Raw genomic sequence first — 20,203 nt, 5'->3', positions numbered from 1 at the left:
ATCTTATTGTAGTTGCTGCATGAAACTGCTCAATCTTTCAGTAATTCTAGTCTCCGCCCACTCCTCCCCCTGCACCAATCAGAACACTCATATCCACATCGATCAAAGCCGCTGTTCCAGACCTGGAGGGTTATAGTTTAATAAAAACTGATGTATTGGAGCATTTTAAGGTTTGACTCCAAGATGGTCAAATCTCTTAGAATATGTAATCTTTCCAGCTCGGATCTTCTGTGTCTGCCGTTTATAGTTATATTAAGTTGAAGTTTTTTATTATTATTATTCTGGATCTCTTTAGAGGTGCTGTATCCCCACAAAACCTTAAAAAGACAGTTTCTTATTAGTTATCCCCCCTTTAAAGGGAACGTGAATGCAGGCTCCAACAGTGCCATATTAAAGAAAACTGCTTCAAAATACCATAAAATAACAATATCCCTCACATCTAATTTTAAATTAGATAAATAGAGAGACAGATGCAGCCAAAACAACAAAAACAGCCAGAAGTGTATTGGTCTGTCGTGTTTATTTAAAATACATGGCAACATCATTTATTAGTACCGCTGATAATCAGTTTTCCAGCAAAGGCAGAGAATACAGTTGTCTTTTTTTTTTATCTTCGCCTTTTTGACATCAAATGTAAACCACATAACACAGCAACCTGTCTGCAGTGCAAATAAGATGACGGATAATTAGCTGTAGCGCTTCTCCAGCTCAGAACAGACAGCAGCAGCGACCTTCCCAACACTGAAAGAAACAGCATCAAAACACTCGAATCAAAAGCTTTAAATAAACCTCGGCTGAATGATGATCTTTTATTCTAAACTCAGAAAAGAAAAAGAAAAAACAGACAACATACAGTAACCAAATATAATCACGGGACATTCTTTATACCTGCTGACTTGATGGTATTAACCAGTAATCACTTGATAAATTTCACTATTTCTTTCAAGTGAAATCACACTGAAATACTTTCCAAAGGTGCAAGTTTCCTACTAAAACACTTTCCTTAAAAGAAGCAGAATTGCTTCCAAGTCGGGCGAGATTTCTCAATAAGTGTTGTATTTACCTAAAACAGGCTTCCTGTGATCAGTGTACATGATGCATAACCTTCCTACAAATAATAATAGTGCATCGCTGTGCTTAAATGTAGCATCTGAAGTTGGCATGCAACGTCACAAAAATAAAAGCAGGGAGACAAGCGTTTCCAGTTTAGACTGCTTTGTTGACGATAATCTAGATGTTTTGATGTTATCATTTCCTTATTTTAAACCAGCAGATTTAAGACCACATACATTATATGCAAAATGCAGTGCAAGTTATTCTCCGTAGTCAAACTGGCGAGAAACCCAGCAAACAAAAATATGTTCTGAGAATGTTTTGTACCTTTCAAGTTATGTAAACATTATTTCAAATTTCTATGAACAGTCAAAATGTCAATTTAATTTATTAAATGTTTCTTGGTTATACAAACATTAACAGTCCATTTTATAATTTTGCAAACATTGTGGGAACATTGCTGTTGATTGTTCTGAAACAAATATAATATAAAAAAAAATATCTTCATGGTTTTGCTAACATTTTTAAAGATCAAACAACTTTGAACCAACATTGTATTAATGTCACTGGAAGAATATTTGTTCATAACTTTGACAAAAGTTTTCCCAGAATTCAGCCAAAGTTATGATAAGTTGCTCATGTTGGTACTAGTAAACTGTCAATGTTATTCGAGTAGCTAGCTAGTTAAAACGGTTCAACTAACTTGCTTCAACATGCAAGATTCTGTTCAAAATATTGTGGTTTGAAATGCAATTTCTTTTGGAATGCACAAAAATCAAGTACATTTAAGAATAACGTTCCCATAATGTTTAAAACATTTGTTTTTCCAATTAAACGTTCTAGTAACGTTCGCAAAACCAAGAAAAAAATGTTTCTATCTTTTTAGAACATTTGAACATTTTGAACATTCAGAGTCCATTTTTATAACTTAATGAAATCATTAGCAAAACGTTCATGGAACATATTTTTGTTAGCTGATAAACTACAGATGGACAGCTGAAGTTCCAACAACACAACATTGTGATTCATTTAGCATATGTTTGTTGGACCTTGTGACTATAGTTTGTAGGGATGTAACGATTAACTGCGAGCAGGTTTAATATAGATTTAAATTTGTGATTTAAATTGGTTGAGATGCTAAACAAATTGGGATTTAGTTAGGGTAAGAATTTATATGAATGTGTGTCTGACGGGAACTTACTGTCTTAAAGTTGGATCATGAATAAAATGCAGTGGTTGCATCTAAATTTAAATAGAAAGAGCACAGATAAAGCCTTGTTTTGTTTATATGTAGAGATTTATTTTTGTTACTTATTTATTTGATTTGGGGCTTCTTGGTCTGAGCTGTGCAGGTCTTAAAGTATGTCTATTAAACATGCAGCTTACTGTCATTACTGTCAAGGGATAGATCACCCTAAAATGTCATTTCTGTCATTATTTACTCACTGTCATATTGTCCCAAACCTGTATTAATTTATATATTTCTTGTGCTGAACACAAAAGAAGATATTTTGAAGAATGTGGATAACCAAACAGTTGCTGGTCCACATTGAATTTGATAGTAGCAAAAAATACTCTGGAAGTCACTGTTTTTGATTTTTTTGTTACAAGGCTTTGTCTTTATAATAGGGAATTAGTTTGGCTGTAATGCTCAGACAACTTACAAAATAGTAAAACCAACATGACAAAGAATTGTGACAATATTGTGACATTTAAAGAAAAAAAAAAGTGATATGATATTTTTTTTTTCCATATAGCCCACCCTTAATTTGTCTTAAATCACATTTTGTAAAAAAAAAAAAAAAAAAAAAAAAATTCTGAATGGAATTGTGAAACCAAAATCGTGAATGGAATCGAATTGTGACTTGAGTGAATCATTACATCCCTAATAATTGACTAATAATGCTTTTAGGAAAAATTTAACAAACCAAAACACAGAAATGCTAATTTATTAAAGATACAAAAATGACTAAATAGAAAATAACACTAATCTGTTCCCATGATGCCAGAATACTTGAGCGCAGCAGCATGCTCATGTGTTTATGAAAGAATCATTCTCTTGCTCGAGTGAATCTAAAAAGTGCTTCGATAACGAATGTCGCAGGATAAACAACCACAAAAACATAAGCCGACCAATAGAACACAAAATATCTGGAGGGAAAAGGTGAAAAGCGACCAAACAGAACCGCATTCACACATTATTGAGAAGTTCCAGTGCGGGACCGGTAATGTTCATACAAGATTTGACACAACAGAGAGTAATGCAGCAGGGGCTCGGGGAAACATCCTCCACGCTGGGCGGACGGTTAGTGTTCGTCTGGGCACGGGGACGAGGACAGGTAGCCGTTGGTGCCGTTGGTCCCGTTAGTGTGGTGTTTCTGAGGAGGAGGAAGAACCTCATCTTCATCAGAGCTGGACTCAATGTCACTGCGGTCATCCTTTGACACCTAGGAAGGGCGGAGAGATGATAAAGATGACAGTATTTATTATATATGGCACTATATTTTGACAACTAGAAGTGACTTTTTGTTTCCAAACACCTTAGTTTGACAGTTTTTTTTTTTTTTGCAGTTTGAGGTCAATAATAGAAATCTCTTATGCTGATTAAAACAGACGGTAAAAACAGTGAAATATTACAACAACAACAAAAAAATTATATATATATATATATATATATATATATATATATATATATATATATATATATATATATATATATATATATATATATAATTTTTTTATGTAATTTATTCCTGTGATGCAAAGCTGTTTTTATTTTTATTTTTTGCTTTTGGATTCTTTGATCTATAGAAAGTTCAAAAGAACAGCATTTATTTGAAATAGAAATCTTCTGTGACATTTTAAATGTCTTTACTGTGACTTTTGATCAATTTAATGTGCACTTGCTGAATAAAACTATTCATTCTTTAAGAAAAAATAAATAAATTGTGTTTCTGAGAAACAGACTCCATAAACATAACTCTGAAAAGTGCACAGAACAATTATGTTTTTTTGCTGCTAATTCATGGCAGTTTTGCACCAACCTCTTTTTTCAATACTTACACGTAAAGGATTCCATTTTCCCGCCTTTAATGGCAGCGATGAAGACAAAGAGAGAAAAAGCACATACATTTAGGACTACGGCATAAGCATTAGATTAAAGTACCAGTTAGTGAACCCAGATCATTTGTGATTAATCATTTTACCAGTTAACCAAATAGACAAATGGTTGCTTTATGTAATTTAAAGGCTGCATCCATCAGTTTGAGATAAAATGCAAGACAAAACGATTTAAAGCACAGGGTGTCAATCCAGTTCCTATTATTAAATTAGGATGTTTAAATAAATTAACAAACATCTCAATAAATTAGAATGTCGTGGAAAAGTTCATTTATTTCAGTAATTCAACTAAAATTGTGAAACGCGTGTATTAAATAAATTCAGTGCACACAGACTGAAGTAGTTTAAGTCTTTGGTTCTTTTAATTGTGATGATTTTGACTCACATTTAACAAAAACCCACCAATCACTTTCTCAACAAATTAGAATACTTCATAAGACCAATTAAAAAAAAAAACATTGTTAAAAAAAAAAAAAAAAATTGAATACACAAGTTTCACAATTTGAGTTGAATTACTGAAATAAATGAACTTTTCCATGACATTCAGATTTATTGAGATGCACCTGTATATTCTAGTCCCTAGCAATAAAGGCTCAGGTGTATTTTCTGGAGTCTCACCTTTCCTCTGGAGATGGCCCTGCAGGCGATGCGCACAATGAGATACGCCCAGAAGGTGTGCAGGGCCTGCAGCAGGACGAGCAGCACGTTAAACACCCACCACGACGGGTACGGCCCCACGATCTCCCAGCTCTCAAACACAGTGCTGTTTAAAATCCTGCAAGATAAGCACAGTGATCGACACAATTGTTAGAACAACTGACGGATCTGAAGATATTGACCCTTTTTTTTGCCTCCAAAACATGATTATATTTTTAAAAAATTTCATGCAATATGCCGATAATTGCTCTGAGCACAACAAATATCAGATTTGTATCCGCTTTTAACTTTAATATTTGCGATGTCCACCTTTTGCAGCAATTACAGCAGCACATCTCTGGCATAGTGTCAATATAGCTCAGTATGTCAGAATATAAAATTATAAATAACTTCTATAAATGACTTCTAAGAATAAATGTATTTTATTAATATATCGGTTCTACAAATGAGTTTATAAAGTTTATTATTGGTTTTAGCTTAATTAATCCAAAACTTTTAAAAATGGTTTGATTAATTGAAATAAAGCTGAAATAAAATATAAATATTAGTTGAAAAATTTTAAACAAAAACAAATGTATTAACTGCAACAAACTGGATTGGACTATTAATTAAATTATTAATTTTAATAGTTAAATTACTCAAATGAATTTTTTTTTATAATAAATGAAAGCTAAATAGAAATATAAAAAGCAATAATAAAAATGATAATAGCAATGTGAAAAATTACTTAAATTCAAATACAACAATATCAATACATTGCTACATTACTTTAAATGAACTGACAATGTAAAAAATAAAAACCATTTCAAATCAGAATATAAATAAATACTTGAATTTTAAAACCTTTTTTATTTAAATTAATTTATTAAAACCTTAAATTAAAATTGAAAATATAAAAATTTAAAGCTAATTCCAAATAATTATAATATTAATAGATTATTGGACTTATTGGTTAATATTAATAAGCACAAACTATTTACAAAGAATTAACATTTGCAAATTTTGCTTCAAATCAAACTGCATCTGCATAAAGAAAAGTTTTTTTGGAATCTCTCTGAATATCTTTAATTCAAAATCTACAGTAGATCTGGAAATTATCTCTTTTAAACTTTGTCTTAAAATGATAAAGTACTAAAACATAAATCCATATACAAATTATGACAAAAAAAGTGTCTTTAGATCAAATACACCGTAAATGAGTGCTCGTGATCACTCTTTAATAAAAGCTCAGATTTCATAGCTTCCACTGTCGCACAAGATGCACAAATCTCAACCTACAAAAGAAGACTGACTCAGAATTGACATGAACTGAATACAGGGACTGTGACAACAGCTCTGTCAAGGCATTTCATAATCATCACTAAATGACAGTAAGGACTCTCAGAGGACCAGAGACTTCAGATGGCACTGTCACATCCATCATCGGTTCCTCACGCAGCTCCTCAGCTGAATCCAGATTAGACCGTTTCTCTAATTTCATTAGAGTCACACAATGAAGTACTCAAAAGCCACAGCAGACACTTAGACGAGGTGAGTGAATAAAACCCGGCACTAAATGATAAATGAGGAAAACCACACTCTCAGAAAAAAAAGTACAAAACGGTACCTTTAAGGAACAAAATCTTGTCACTGGGGTGGTACCCTCAAAGGTACATTATTGTACCTTGAGTCAGAGGAGCAAATTTGTACCTTACTTTTTTGTACCTTCTAAGGGCCAATACTGTACCTTTGAGGATCAATAATGTACCTTAGACAAAGGTACAATAAAGTACCTCTGGAAAAAGGTACAATTTTGTCCCATTAAGGTACCACCCCAGTGACAAAGCCATTTTGTACCTTTAGGTGGCAAAAAAGTTCCTTTTTATTCCCTAAGGAGTGAAAGAAAATGAAGGCAAACAACAACTAACTGCATTTTAAGACATTTATTTTAGTCCTTAAATGGAAAACAGTTTAATTCACAGATTCAATAATAATTCATCTCACAACCATACAATGTAACAACCCAAAATAAAATGTAACAATGTTTAGGATGTCATGTCTGATATAAAAACATTAAAAATAATTAATTACATTTTTTTAAGAAGCATTTCACTGACAAACTGACAACTTACTGCCACTCCAAAAACAAAATGAACAGCGATATCAGAGAATAAATACAATGGAACCATTTATATTTTCCTTCTTTCAATTTCATGAACATCACTAATAAGAACAGCAATATAGTGCAGAAAAACATGAGTTTTTTATCAAAGACCAAGCAAAACACTTTAGCACACCACACCAAAGTAAAGAGAGTAACATAACGGATAAACTAAATGACACTTGATGTGTTCTGGATTAAAAAACACAAGCTTTGAGCTCATCCACAACCCTCTACAGCCCTCCCAACACAGATTAACATAAATGCCCCATACTAACACACAGTTTATCATCGACACAGTATGTATCTGCTGTAGCCTTCTCTGAATGTACCGGGACAGGCTCGAGGGTTAGTGTCACGTTTTCTTTCCACTGCTGAACAAATCGGTTGAATTTGGCTTGCTTCTTAAACGACCCTTCAAAGAGGCATGAAATCATCCTCTCACTCAATCCATAGTCCACTGCTTCTCCATCAACATCATTATCTAGACAAAAGAGAAAAGAAAAACAGCAATGTTAACCACCACTTTGGTAACAACATACAACAATTTAAAAAGGCAGACTGTAACGTTAGTGTAAGTCACTGGGGAAAAAGTTCGAGTCTAGTTAGCGCGAATGACGCGAATTGAGCGTTTCGCGCGACACGCGCGTTAAGCGCGAATGGTGCATTTAAGCGTTTGACGCGATTCGCGTCTGCCGCCCGAGTTGAAAAATTTGAACTTGGGCGTCAATTCGCGCCGCGTTAACCAATCAGGAGCCTGCTAGGAGTCACTCATTCAACATGGAGAAACAACTGATGCTGTCGGTGAGCAGTCAGCCAGAGCTTCATGACAAAAGTTCATATTTCAGGAATAAAAAGGACCTAACGATATATATATATATATATATATATATATATATATATATATATATATATATATATATATATATATACACATATTAATAGATTAATTGAATAAAGGACAAATATAAGAAACGTTTCGCTTTACCCCAAACGAATTACATTTTATCTTGAACCACTAGAGACATCAGAGCCAGCAGCAAATGTCAGAAGGTCTATCCGAGCTGAGGCTGCTCTCGGCGGATACATGATGATGGAGCTCCCGCTGATCATGTGGAGCTCATGTCTCCGAGATCGGCGAAACACATTTTTTAAATAGACGCTGTCTTTATAAATAAACCGCATATTTAAAGACTAAATCATACTTTCAAACAGTCACTGGCTATCGATAGTCACATTCCGCCCAAATGGCTTTGCTTTAGCTTTAAAATATTCCAGAACAAGAGACTGTTGGGCGGCAAAAAGGTTTTTTTTTTTATCGTTCTCCTCTGACGCAGTCCAGCTAGCTCACATAAGTCAGAACAAAAGATTTTTCGGCGGCAAAAACGCTTCTCATCCAACTCTGACGCAGTAGTTTTACAGCTAAGCTATAATGATGTGGAAAAAACGTTTTTGCCGCCCATTAGTCTTTTGTTCTGAAATATTTTAATATTTCACGTTAACGTTAACTTTTCGGCTGCAGAGTTGGATGAGAAGCGTTTTTGCCGCCGAGAAGTTAACGTTAGCTCGATGGTGAACTGTAGCCAAGATAGTACTGCTACTTATAATAATAATATTTATTTATGCTATTATTATATAATAATATTTTAACTAACGTTAACTAGTTAACGTTAATAATGGCAATCGTCAACGTGAGTCTAGCTAGCTAATGTTGACAGAGTATGAACTTGGCTAGCACTAACATTAACAGTAAAAGTTAACTTCCAACTTTGAATTAACACCACAAACACTGATTAAAAATTCAAATTACCTTTGAATTAACTTTTCTCCTCTTCAGTGACCTCTGTCCCCAAAGTAAATAACTCCGTGATTAAATCTTCCGTTGATAAATGTCGAAGGGCCATCCTCCCACCTTTGATCGACACTGACAGAGACTGACAGTTGGATCATTGTCGATTCACTCATGTATCCTTCCGCGCTGCAATATTTATGCTTCCGCCGAGTCAAACTCTGGTTAGCCTGTAGCTAGATCCTTTCAATAGAACACAACTTAAAGCGTTAACAATTATTTGTCTGTTTTATTCTAATATAAATAGGGTAAATGGTTTGAAAATCAAATTCTTCAATACTGTTTGTGAATATAAATGATTACATAATCCTCATTAACATGATTAAAAATGATTCAAAGGGACATTTCACAAAAAAAAAAAAAAAAAAAAAAAAACATTCTCATTTATTTTGCCCATATCTCAAAACTTCACAGTTAATTTAGTTTGACATTATTGAGTTTGATAGTATAGGTTAACTTGTGTTTCTATATTGAGAGATGACATTTTCAGCATCCACTAATTCCTGCCATTTTATATTTAAACATTAAGGTACAAATATGTAAGGGACAAATATGTACCTTACACCCTCGAAAAGCTCACAATGTACAATGGAAGGTGCATAATTGTACCTTAAAGGTGCACAATTGTACCTTAAAGATACATTTTTGTACTTTTAAGGGTACACATGCAAAGTTTGTACCTTAGGGAACAAAAATGGACCTGTATTGTACCTCTTTTTCTAACAGTGCAGTGGAAAAAGCACAGATGACTCATTCTGAAGAAAGGAAAGGTCAGGAAGCAAAAGTCGTTATCATCAGTCGCAGGTGTCTGCACTGCATACAGCTGGAAGTGAGCTCCAAATGTTACGTGATCGGATCAAACCATATTCAGATGTAGTTGGACATGTAAACGCTAATGCATCAGCAGGAAGAGGAAATAGTGGATATGCATCCTTCGGATGGCTGCACACACAAGTATTGTGGCTGTAATTAAACAGTGTGTATTTTAATGCTTCAAATGCAGAAATATCGAAATGTTTTACTTTGTTGTATGTAGAGACTGCAAATGCAAGTGAAATGGAGCTCACATGCATACTTCTGTGAGCTTTTGAGGTTATGTGTTGCATGTAGGACAATTAAGTCTGTGTTTGTATTCATACTTGGCTATACTTAAATAACAATATGTTTCACTTCAATGTTATTTCATTACTAGTATTTATAGCATAGCATTTAATAATTGATTTAATTTTTTTTTAATTTTTATATTATCAGTTTTTATTTGCTTATTTCCTTTTTTTTGTGTAATTTTATAAGTGTTATAGTTTTTGGTACTTCAAATAAAGTAAACATTAACTGAAATAAAATGAAATCTCAAAAGCTTTATTTCAGCTAGATGCCAAAGCAAAATGTCTAATTTTAGATTTATTATTAATGTAATAAAATATTACAAAAGCACACAACAAAATGACTTAAACTTTAAACTAAAATGTAACCAAAAAAATATAAACTGATTATGGATATTAATAAAAACTAATAGTATTTCAATAATACTAAAAGTTAAATAATGCCAGAGCTAGTGGTAGTTTTGTAGGCAAACATCAATGCCTTGAATTTTATGCGAGCAGCTATTGGAAGCCAGTACAAATTCATAAACAAAGGTGTGAGTGTAATCTTTTTGACTCATTAAAAATGTATCTTGCTGCCGCATTGTGGATTAATTGTAAAGGTTTGATAGAACTGGCTGGAAAACTTGCCGAGAGGGCATTGCAATAGTCCAGACTGGACAGAACAAGAGCTTAAACAAGGAGTTGTGCAGCATGTTCCGGAAAGAAAGGGCTTGATCTTCTTGATGTTGAATAAAGCAAATCTGCAGGATTGAACAGTTTTAGTGATGTGGTCTGAGAAAGTCAGCTGATCATCAATCATAACTCCAAGGCTTCTAGCTGTTTTTGAAGGAGTTATGGTTGATGTGCCTAACTTGATGGTGAAATTGTGATGGAACGATTTGCTGGAATCACAAGCAGTTCTGTCTTGGCAAGGTTGAGTTGAAGGTGATGGTCTATCATCCAGGAAGAAATGTCTGTTAGACTAGCTGAGATGCGAATAGCTACCGTCGGATCATCAGGATGGAATGAGAGGTAGAGTTGAGCATGGCCGCGGGAAGTGGGGGTGCTGGGGGTGCTGGGGGTGCTGCAGCACCCCCTAGTGACGAGAGGGAGATTAAAAAAAAATGTAGGCCTATTAAAATATTTTGCACAATTTATAAATTCCTTATGAATATTTTAGAAAATTATTTTGACACACGTAGGCTATTACGTATATTTTGGATTTTAATTTCATATTTTGAGGCCTAATCAACACAGGTTCGGAAGTTACGTTGTCAACGTCAGGCAGGCAGGTTTGGTCGCCGAGTAACAAGGTTTCCCGCTCGTTCCATGCAGAATACATCCATCTTTGGCAGCAGCTGACTAGTAAATTTACATAGTTTTCGCTGATGCATACCAACACAGACATTCTGAACTCCCTGGACATTCGTCCCCTCATGAGAGACTTTATGTCCACGACCCCAGAGCGCACCTAGACATTTGGACACCTGTAACCAGGGCACCCTGCCTGCATGTAGCTCAGGTACGAGCATGGTGCTGCCGCGCTTGTAACATTTATTTTTTTGGCAACAAATGGGATCAGCTTTGACTAGCCAAGCAATTGTAAGTAGTACACTCTAGTATTTTTGTAAGGTGGTGGGGATGGAGATGGAGAGTATTATTTCGTTCGTGTGTTCTTTGCGTAATGGTTGTGGAGAACTGTTAAATAAAGTTTAAATAGTCGGAGATTATTTCCTTGTGGTTTGTGTAAAAAGGTTGGAGATGGAGACAGAAAGCTTTATACTGTGCGTGTTTTCTTTGCGTAATGGATGTGGAGAACTGTTCAATAAACAAATTACTTAAATATTCAGAGATTATTTCCTTGTGGTGTGCGTAAAAAGATTTTGGAGTTAATAGAGTTGCGTGTGACATAAAAGTGCAGTGACTCAAGCCAGCTGACCAAATCGATTGCATTGTTTTAGCGTTATTGTGAAGTTTGATTAATATTATATTTTGTTGTAATGTTATTTGTTGTATCTAAATAAGTTGCATGTATGTATAGGCTATCTGAATTTGTAATGAAAGTAATTATTTCGTTTTCTTTCGATTATTAAACTATTATTTCTGCTTCTGCTTCAGATTAATAGCGCATTGCGCATATCTGAGAACTGATGTCTGTGTGTTTCAGACCCTGGCTGGCTGTGCACTGAAGTGTATATGACAATAAAGTAGTAAATCTCAATGTATTTATTTTTAAAATTTATTTTAAATAGGCCTATAGGCTCATAGGTTTTTTGTCAAAAAAAAAATAAAAAAAAAATTCACAGCACCCCCTGTTCAAAATTACTTCCCGCGGCCCTGGAGTTGAGTGTCATCAGCATAGCAGTGGTATGAAAAGCCATGTTTCTGAATGACAGAACCTAGTGATGCCATGTAGACAGAGAAGAGAAGTGGTCCAAGAACTGAGCCCTGAGGCACTCCAGTAGTTAGATGTTGTGACTTGGACACCTCACCTCTCCAAGATACTTTGAAGGACCTATCTGATAGGTAAGAGTCAAACCATTGAAGTGTGGTTTCTGAGATGCCTTTTGACAGTAGGGTTGATAGGAGGTGGTTAATCGTGTCAAAAGCAGCGGACAGATCAAGCAGGATAAGCACTGAAGATTTGGATTCTGCTCTTGCCAGTCTTAGAGCTTCAACAACTGAGAGCAAGGCTGTCTCAGTTGAATGTCCACTTCTGAAGCCAGATTGGTTGCTGTCAAGGAGATTGTTGTGTGTGAGAAATGTAGAGACTTGGTTGAACACAGCATGTTCAAGTGTTTTTGCAATGAAAGGAAGAAGGGAAACTGGTCTGTAGTTCTCTAAAAGAGATGGGTTCTTAAGTAGTGGAGTTATACGAGCCTGTCTAAATTATGAGGGGAAAACACCAGTGTGGAGGGAAGTGTTGATGATGTGAGTGAGTGCAGGTACAATTTCAGGAGAAATGGCTTGAAGGAGATGAGATGGAATAGGATCAAGCGGGCAAGTTGTAGGGTGATTAGAAAGGATGAGTTTTGAGACTTCTGCCTCAGAGTGTGAAGAGAAGGATGTAAATGAGTGTATGTTTGCTGGTGATATGAGCTTGACTGATTGTGGTGTGGAAGATTGTGCACTAATGTGTTTAATTTCATTAATGAAAAACGTGGCAAAGTCGTCAGCTATTAGAGATGAAGCAGGAGGGGGAGGAGGAGGAAAAAGAAGTGAGGAAAATGTTTTAAAAAGCATGCGAGAGTTAGACGAATTGTTAATTTTGTTATGGTAGTATGTCATTTTAACAGTGGAGTCATTAGCAGAGAAGGGAGAGAGGAGGAAATAATTCATTAAAGGAAATACTTTTTAGTAGTTAGTTTTAGTTAACAATAACTAATATAGAATAATATAATATCTAATTATTTACTGTGGCAACATTAACACAAACAACTGCATAAAGTAACTCAACTGTAGCTAAAACCTGTTTATGTTTTGAGCTGTAAAACTGTCTTAATGGTCTAATAAAAGCATGTTAAAGATAGTGGTTTTATTAAAGCAGAGAACCATTTCTTTCAGTGATGAAATGCCTATAATATCTGTAAAGAGCACAAGGCCATCTGTTTCTCTCATTCTGAGCTCGTCCACATCTCCACACTACTGCTGTAGCCATAGAAACTATTACTTGGCAACTACACTGACTGAAGGTGTCAAAACCTGAAATTAGGTCTGCTCGATTATGGCAAAAATCATAATCACGATTATTTTGGTCAATATTGTAATCCAGATTGATGGGGCCATTTGACCAAAACTTTATACGAGTGATTTATTTAAAGATGGAAATGCATATCAAATAAATATTTCCTGTAAATAAGGTTGCTATGACTATGATTGAGTAATTAAAGAGTCAGTAATAAAAAAAGCGAAGAACAAATAAAATAGAATGAAAAGATGCAAATGAGACAAACTGTGCTTTAATGTTTTTTTTTTACGCAAGTCTCAAGCAGTTTACAGCTTACAGAAATGAATTATCAAATGTAAAATAAAACAAGCATAGTAAGAATTAAACGTGTTTGTTTCTTTTTAAAGCTACAAAAGCCCTTCACTCAAGAACAATGTGCGATTTTTGAATCTATCTTTTGTTGTTTGAATAGCATTAAAGGTTTACTCCAGCCCAAAATGAAAATGTTATCATTAATCACTTACCCCCATGTCGTTCCAAACCCGTAAAAGCTCTGTTTATCTTCAGAACACAATTTAAGATATTTTGGATGAACGCGTTGTTTCATATAACCCAGATTGCACGTCTGATGACAGATGGAGTATTCCTACGATGACTTTCATACTATTCATACTACCTTGGCATTGTTATTTACTTGGCAGTCTATGGGACAGTCTCAAGCCTCCAGGTTTACATCCAAAATATCTTAAATTGTGTTCCAAAAACAAACTGAGATTTTACAGGTTTGGAACGACATGGGGTAAGTGATTAATGACAAAATTTCATTTTGGGGTGGAGTTACCCCACAGTTGCAGCAGAAAAATGGTCTGCTGTCACTTTAAGAGATGTACATATCCAATAAAAAAATGGCCTGTTGTCACTTTAAGAGATGTACAGATCCAATTAAAAAAATGGCCTGCTGTCACTTTAAGAGATGTACAGATCCAATTAAAAAAATGGCCTGCTGTCACTTTAAGAGCTGCATGGATCCAATTAACTGTAACACGCATATTTTCACTCTCAACTCTTTACTTTCATTTATTACATGACCGACAAATATGGAATTACATTTGCTTCAATTAAACTGAACGAAACTTTATAAAAATGAACGTAACTTTTTCAGAAACTATCAAAAATATGCCATTACAAAGGAAGAAAAACACAATGAAAACGAAAGAAATAAACTCAGGCACAAAAAATTAAACAGGCTCTTCAAATATGCTTCATTCTTTGTTAATGTTTTTCAAAGATAATTTTTCACTAATCGTGGATTCTGAATGAATTTTGGTGTTAGACAAAGGTATACATGAATGATCACCAAGCGCCACATTTTGACATATTTTTGCATGTATTTGACTGTTTAGGCGCACCTTAAGCTAAAAGCTGACTTTACATGTCCCTATTCTGTCTCTGAACGCATATAACGTTATCTTCCTGTGGAGCAGCGCAAGTTCTCTTTCACGCTTTTAAAAACATGAATAAATGTACTTCTATAAATCAAGCACATCCCATTTTGCAAAAGTCACGTTACATGATTTTACCGATTTGCACGGTAAATTTGGCTTTTATGAAGGAACAAACACAGCGCTTGAAAGGAGGGTGAATATTATGGGGTGCAATAATCGTTTCATCTCGATTATTTTACTTTCATAATCGTTGGAGGCCAAAATCGAAACTATTTTTCAATTAATTGCACAGCCCTACCTGAAATGAAAATGCTGGAAAAGATAATGAAATAGAAGATTTGAGATGTACATATGAGAAGGAGAGGTTCAGAGCATCATCTGTTACTGAAAGGACTGTCTTACCATACAGGAAACACTCCCAGCCTGGAGCTGATGAACACCAGGGCAAACATGACGAACAGGACGCTGCAGAGTCTCTGGCATTTGGCGTAGTTGGCCATTTTAGCAGCCTGCAAACACAATTTGCTGCACGATTAATATAAACATGATAGACATTAATGCATCATAATAACACATCTTGCATCGCCTATCTAGTTGATTCCTGATTGTACAATATAATGGAACGCATAATACCATAAAAAAACTAAGTCATCATATGTATAAATAACAATATTAGTAAATATATATATATATTTTTTAATCACATTATCAGTCAGAGTAGTAAAGTAATATATATTATTTACTTCATGTATGTGTGTGTGGGTATATATATATATATATATATATAGATAGATAGATAGATAGATAGATAGATAGATAGATAGATAGATAGATAGATAGATCATTTCTACATTATAACATCTACATATTATTTAATGTTTAATTAAATATATTTAATATTTTATTCATTTATTATATTTTGAATAACACTTCCAATGTTGCGCCTTGCTGTTTTAACCTTGCCTCACCCAGAAAGGAAAATATCAGTATTATCAGTGAACGTGGACAGTTTTCAGCAATATAGCACTTGAGTGATACTGACTATATGCATTGCACTTCTGTGGTATTTATTTGTACTTTTTTGGATATAGACAGCTGTGGTCTGGTTTTGGAACAACATGCGGGTAAATAAATAGTAAATAATTTGTATTTTAAGTAAATTATGCTTTTTAAAATGATTATGCCAAAAAAACTTTCAAACATTAAAATCAGAATCTGTAACTTTAAATCTTCATTTACTAATGAATTCCTGTTGTTGTAGGTTTTGACAAGTGCACTAATAATCCATAGCATCCATAGTGTCTTTTTCTGTAACAGGAGGTCACCTCCAGCAGGACGTCGGCAGCATCGTGCAGGCACATGACCAGCGTTCCCACCCGAGCCATGTTATTCACATATGAGAAGGTGATCAGAGAGATGGTGGCCACGTGATGCAGGAACATCAGGAGAAAGTCCTGCAGGAAGACACACGGGAAGTGAAACAAACATTCCTGTCCTCATCATACCTGTTTTAATACATGGATCAAATATGAAACTCATATCATATTAGGTACTTTTTTATTTTTATCACAATATCAGAAATAAATTAAATCATCGACTGTTGTATTGATCATTTGTGCATGTTTAACACTCAACCAAAAACCCTGAATCAAATGAAACAGTGCTTTCAAAGGAATCATAGAGATAAAGAGTGAGCCTTCAGTGTCCTCACAGTCTATTCTCACTGAGGAAATCCTGTGGAAGAATGCTGTTAAGAGGCTAGGTGTTGCATGCTCCCCTGCGGCATCGTGGGATTGCACTGACTCAGCAAGCTGGTTGATGATGATGATGGTGATGAAGATGAGGAGGAAGTGCAGTGGGGTGAAAAACAGAACTGAAGCATGGCAAAGAAGAGAAGGGGCACACTGGTGTGGGCAGAGCACATCCTCAATACGTGCACGGGAAAACTGAAAGGACAGAGCAAAGAAAAACAAGATTTGCATTTCCTGAAGGAAACAGCAGGGCATGCAAGGAAGAAAAAAAGGTTTTTAGATTGATTTTTAGGCAGTGTTTTTCTTTCTTACTTTTGTTATTTTTTTTAACTGTAAAAGTAATAATAAAATAAATAAAAATAAATAATTTATATATAACACACACCCATAAATATATATATCAAATGTACATATTATTATTTGTTATTTTAAATTAGCTAAATTATGAATATAATAAGGTAATTTTTATTAGAATTTATATTTTCTGATTTCATTTTAATCAGAGATAGTCTTTAGTTTTTTGTGTTTTTGTCAATTTTATATATTTATATTCTACACACACACACACACACACACTCACACTCACTCACACACACACACACACACACACACACACACACACACACACACACACACACACTATTAGTTTATTAAGTTTTATTTATCAGTACTTTGTTGCCTTGACAAATAGCTAAAATAAAAGTGTATATATACATATATATATATACATTATATATATATATAAAATCAAGTAATTACATTTTTGCATGGTTTTAGTGATTAATAATTAAAATCTGGACACCTAAGCTTTTAAAAATATTTCATATCAGTTAATGTATAAAAATTTTATTTCAAGTAGTGGAAGGTATTCAGTGTTGTATTAGTACCATATTAACCTTGAGTTTTTTTATATATTTTTTTTTAACAGTTATTATAATTTTTTATGATTTTAGTAATTAAAATAGTGTACATTTGTTTACATGTATATATTTATATGAATATAATTGATATAAAAAATATATGTAATATATAAACATCTTAAATATATACATGCATGTGTGTGTATTTATATAAACGTAATAAATATACACAGTACACACATATTATGTACTGTAGATAAAAACATTTATTTTGGGTGTTTTTGATAGCACCTTAACCAGTGCTGCCTCAAAACACTAAAAACAGGAAAACATGCCAACAGTGAGCAGAGAAATGAGTGCGGCTGAGAGCATGAGTCTGGCACCGAGGGTTGTGAAGGAAAGAAAATCTATAAAGCACAGACTGCAGGTGCTGACTGCGATTTCAAGGAGTCTTTGAGAGCTAGCGTCCACCTGTTCAAACACACAGGCTGAGCTTCTCCTGCGTTACGCCCCAAAACCAATACGGCTGAGACAGAGAGATCACTTTTACATTGAGACCACGCTGCCGTAATCAACACGGGACAATTACACAGCCTGTGGAGCTCAATGAAGCTTTTGAGAGCGCCGAGGGCAGTCGGGATTTTAGTTGTTTACATTTGCATTCATTTACATGACATTTGTTTGAGATTGAAGTTGTGTCCCAAACAGACGCAGCATGAGACGTTTATTTCATCAAGTAATTATTCTGTCCCCCCTGAAAGCAGAAACAATGTACGTTATGGTATGATAACAGGCAAACAGAAGATAAAATATGTTAATGTAGCATTATGAATTATGTAAGGAAGCAGTTTGGACCAATGAGATGTGATAAACACAGACTGTGCACCTGATACAATGTCTGACTGAAGCTAGTTAGGAAAAACTTTATCATTCATTGTTTATCCAAAAATCATCCTAAATGCAAATGTATGACATTTTCCCAAAATGATTTGGTCCATGTGCACAAAGAGGTTCCTGACTCTAGGTAGTTATTTTATTTTCATTATATTTCATTTTTATTTATTCACTCATTCAAAGTTTGAGATCAGTGAGATTTTATAGACGTTTCTGAAAGTAGTGTCTTGGGCCCATCAAGAATGCATTTATTTGATCAAAAATACAGCAAAATTAAGTAATATCGTGAATTTGTTTTACAATTTAAAATAACCATTTTCTCTTTTTATTTATATTAAAATCTAATTTATTTCTGTGATGCAAAGCTGAATTTCAGCATCATTACAGTCTTCAGTGTCACATGATCCTTTAGAAATAATTATATTATGTTGATAACTTGCCCAAGAATCAAGTTGAAATATTTTTGTGGAAACTGTCATACTGTATTTTTTTTTCAGAATGCTATGATGCATAGCAGATCAACCCCCCCCCCCCCCCAAAAAAAACCATTCATTTCAATTGCAAATATTCTGTAACAACAAAGTCTTTACTGACACTTCAGAGCAATTTAATGCATCCTTGCTTAAAAAAAAAAAAAAAAAAAAACTTAAACCCCATCCTTTTGATTAATAATGCCTTTAGTGTTCTTAATATACAAACAGTAGTAGACCAACATCTTAACAATATTCCCACTTTTCCATTTACTTGCTCCTTTGTTATCAAAAGACCAAATCTGAAAATAAATTTGCAACAACTTAAACTGCAAAAGTTTAATTTCCAGATAAATTGAATAATTTGTCAGGCACCCATTGACTTGCAATATTAATGCATTCATAAAGAAACTCAACTCAATCTTGCATATAAATGAACATCATGCATACTGATTGTGAATATGCATTTTTTCATAACCTTATATGACTATCAGAACACAATGAATATTAAACACTTTATGACTCAGCTGAAATTAAGTGGCAGCAGTTATAAGTGGTCATGATTTCACACTTTTAAGAGGAACCAGAAAACCCTTCCGCCCCTGCACAGCAGAAGAAACAAGAGAGCCGCACGTCGCTGCTAATAAACCCAGCATGATCCTTCTCACGAGAAACTCAAAGCACTGCAACAGACGCATCTAACCAACACTCACTGCCTTCCACAAAGCTATCTTTCAAGTTCAGATGTGCAGTAACGGCTGCCAGCAGCCCAATATTGATGCTCTGAAGATGTAGAAGGCTGTAAACTCGGTTAACGTACCTTTCTTCTGATGTCTGTGAACTGCGAGAAGAGCAGCGACAGATAGAAGGACAGCTCCAGTATGTAGTAGTAATGCAAATCCACAGTTAACGGCTATAAAAGTCAGACACAATAGAGTCAGCGACACAAAACCTCGCATACAGCAGCCCTAATCAGTATTTTGAGCAGGGATTCCCAAACTTTTTTGACAGCCGAACTCCTCTGACCTAAAATGTTAGTTCAGTTTGTAAGTTTAAGTTAAGTTTGCAAAGAAACAAATCTATCATTAAGTTGTTTTATCTTTAAACTGTCATTTCTGGCCAAAATATGACTCCATAATCCATAATAACTTCCTCTGTGAAAAAACTCCACAGAAGAATTTGTTAAGAACTGCGCTTGATCTGTTCATATTT

General features: G+C 34.4%; 1 protein-coding gene across 1 annotated transcript in view; it reads right to left on the bottom strand.

Annotated features, from left to right (window-relative positions):
* Nucleotides 1-2,986: 2,986 nt before the first annotated feature.
* LOC113108267 (ceramide synthase 6-like) overlaps nt 2,987-20,203 on the bottom strand; it is a 38,990-nt gene continuing 21,773 nt past the window's right edge. The window contains exons 6-11 of the mRNA XM_026271195.1: nt 19,812-19,904; nt 16,342-16,470; nt 15,419-15,525; nt 4,792-4,948; nt 4,117-4,140; nt 2,987-3,500 (exon numbers count right to left, since the gene is read on the bottom strand). Coding sequence (XP_026126980.1) covers nt 3,360-3,500; nt 4,117-4,140; nt 4,792-4,948; nt 15,419-15,525; nt 16,342-16,470; nt 19,812-19,904 — 651 coding nt within the window. The 3' untranslated portion in view covers nt 2,987-3,359. The remainder of the gene's footprint in view (nt 3,501-4,116; nt 4,141-4,791; nt 4,949-15,418; nt 15,526-16,341; nt 16,471-19,811; nt 19,905-20,203) is intronic.

The sequence above is a fragment of the Carassius auratus genome, chromosome 9 (assembly GCF_003368295.1).
Source record: "Carassius auratus strain Wakin chromosome 9, ASM336829v1, whole genome shotgun sequence".
NCBI lineage: Eukaryota > Metazoa > Chordata > Actinopteri > Cypriniformes > Cyprinidae > Carassius > Carassius auratus.
This window is presented reverse-complemented; position numbering and strand designations above follow the sequence as displayed.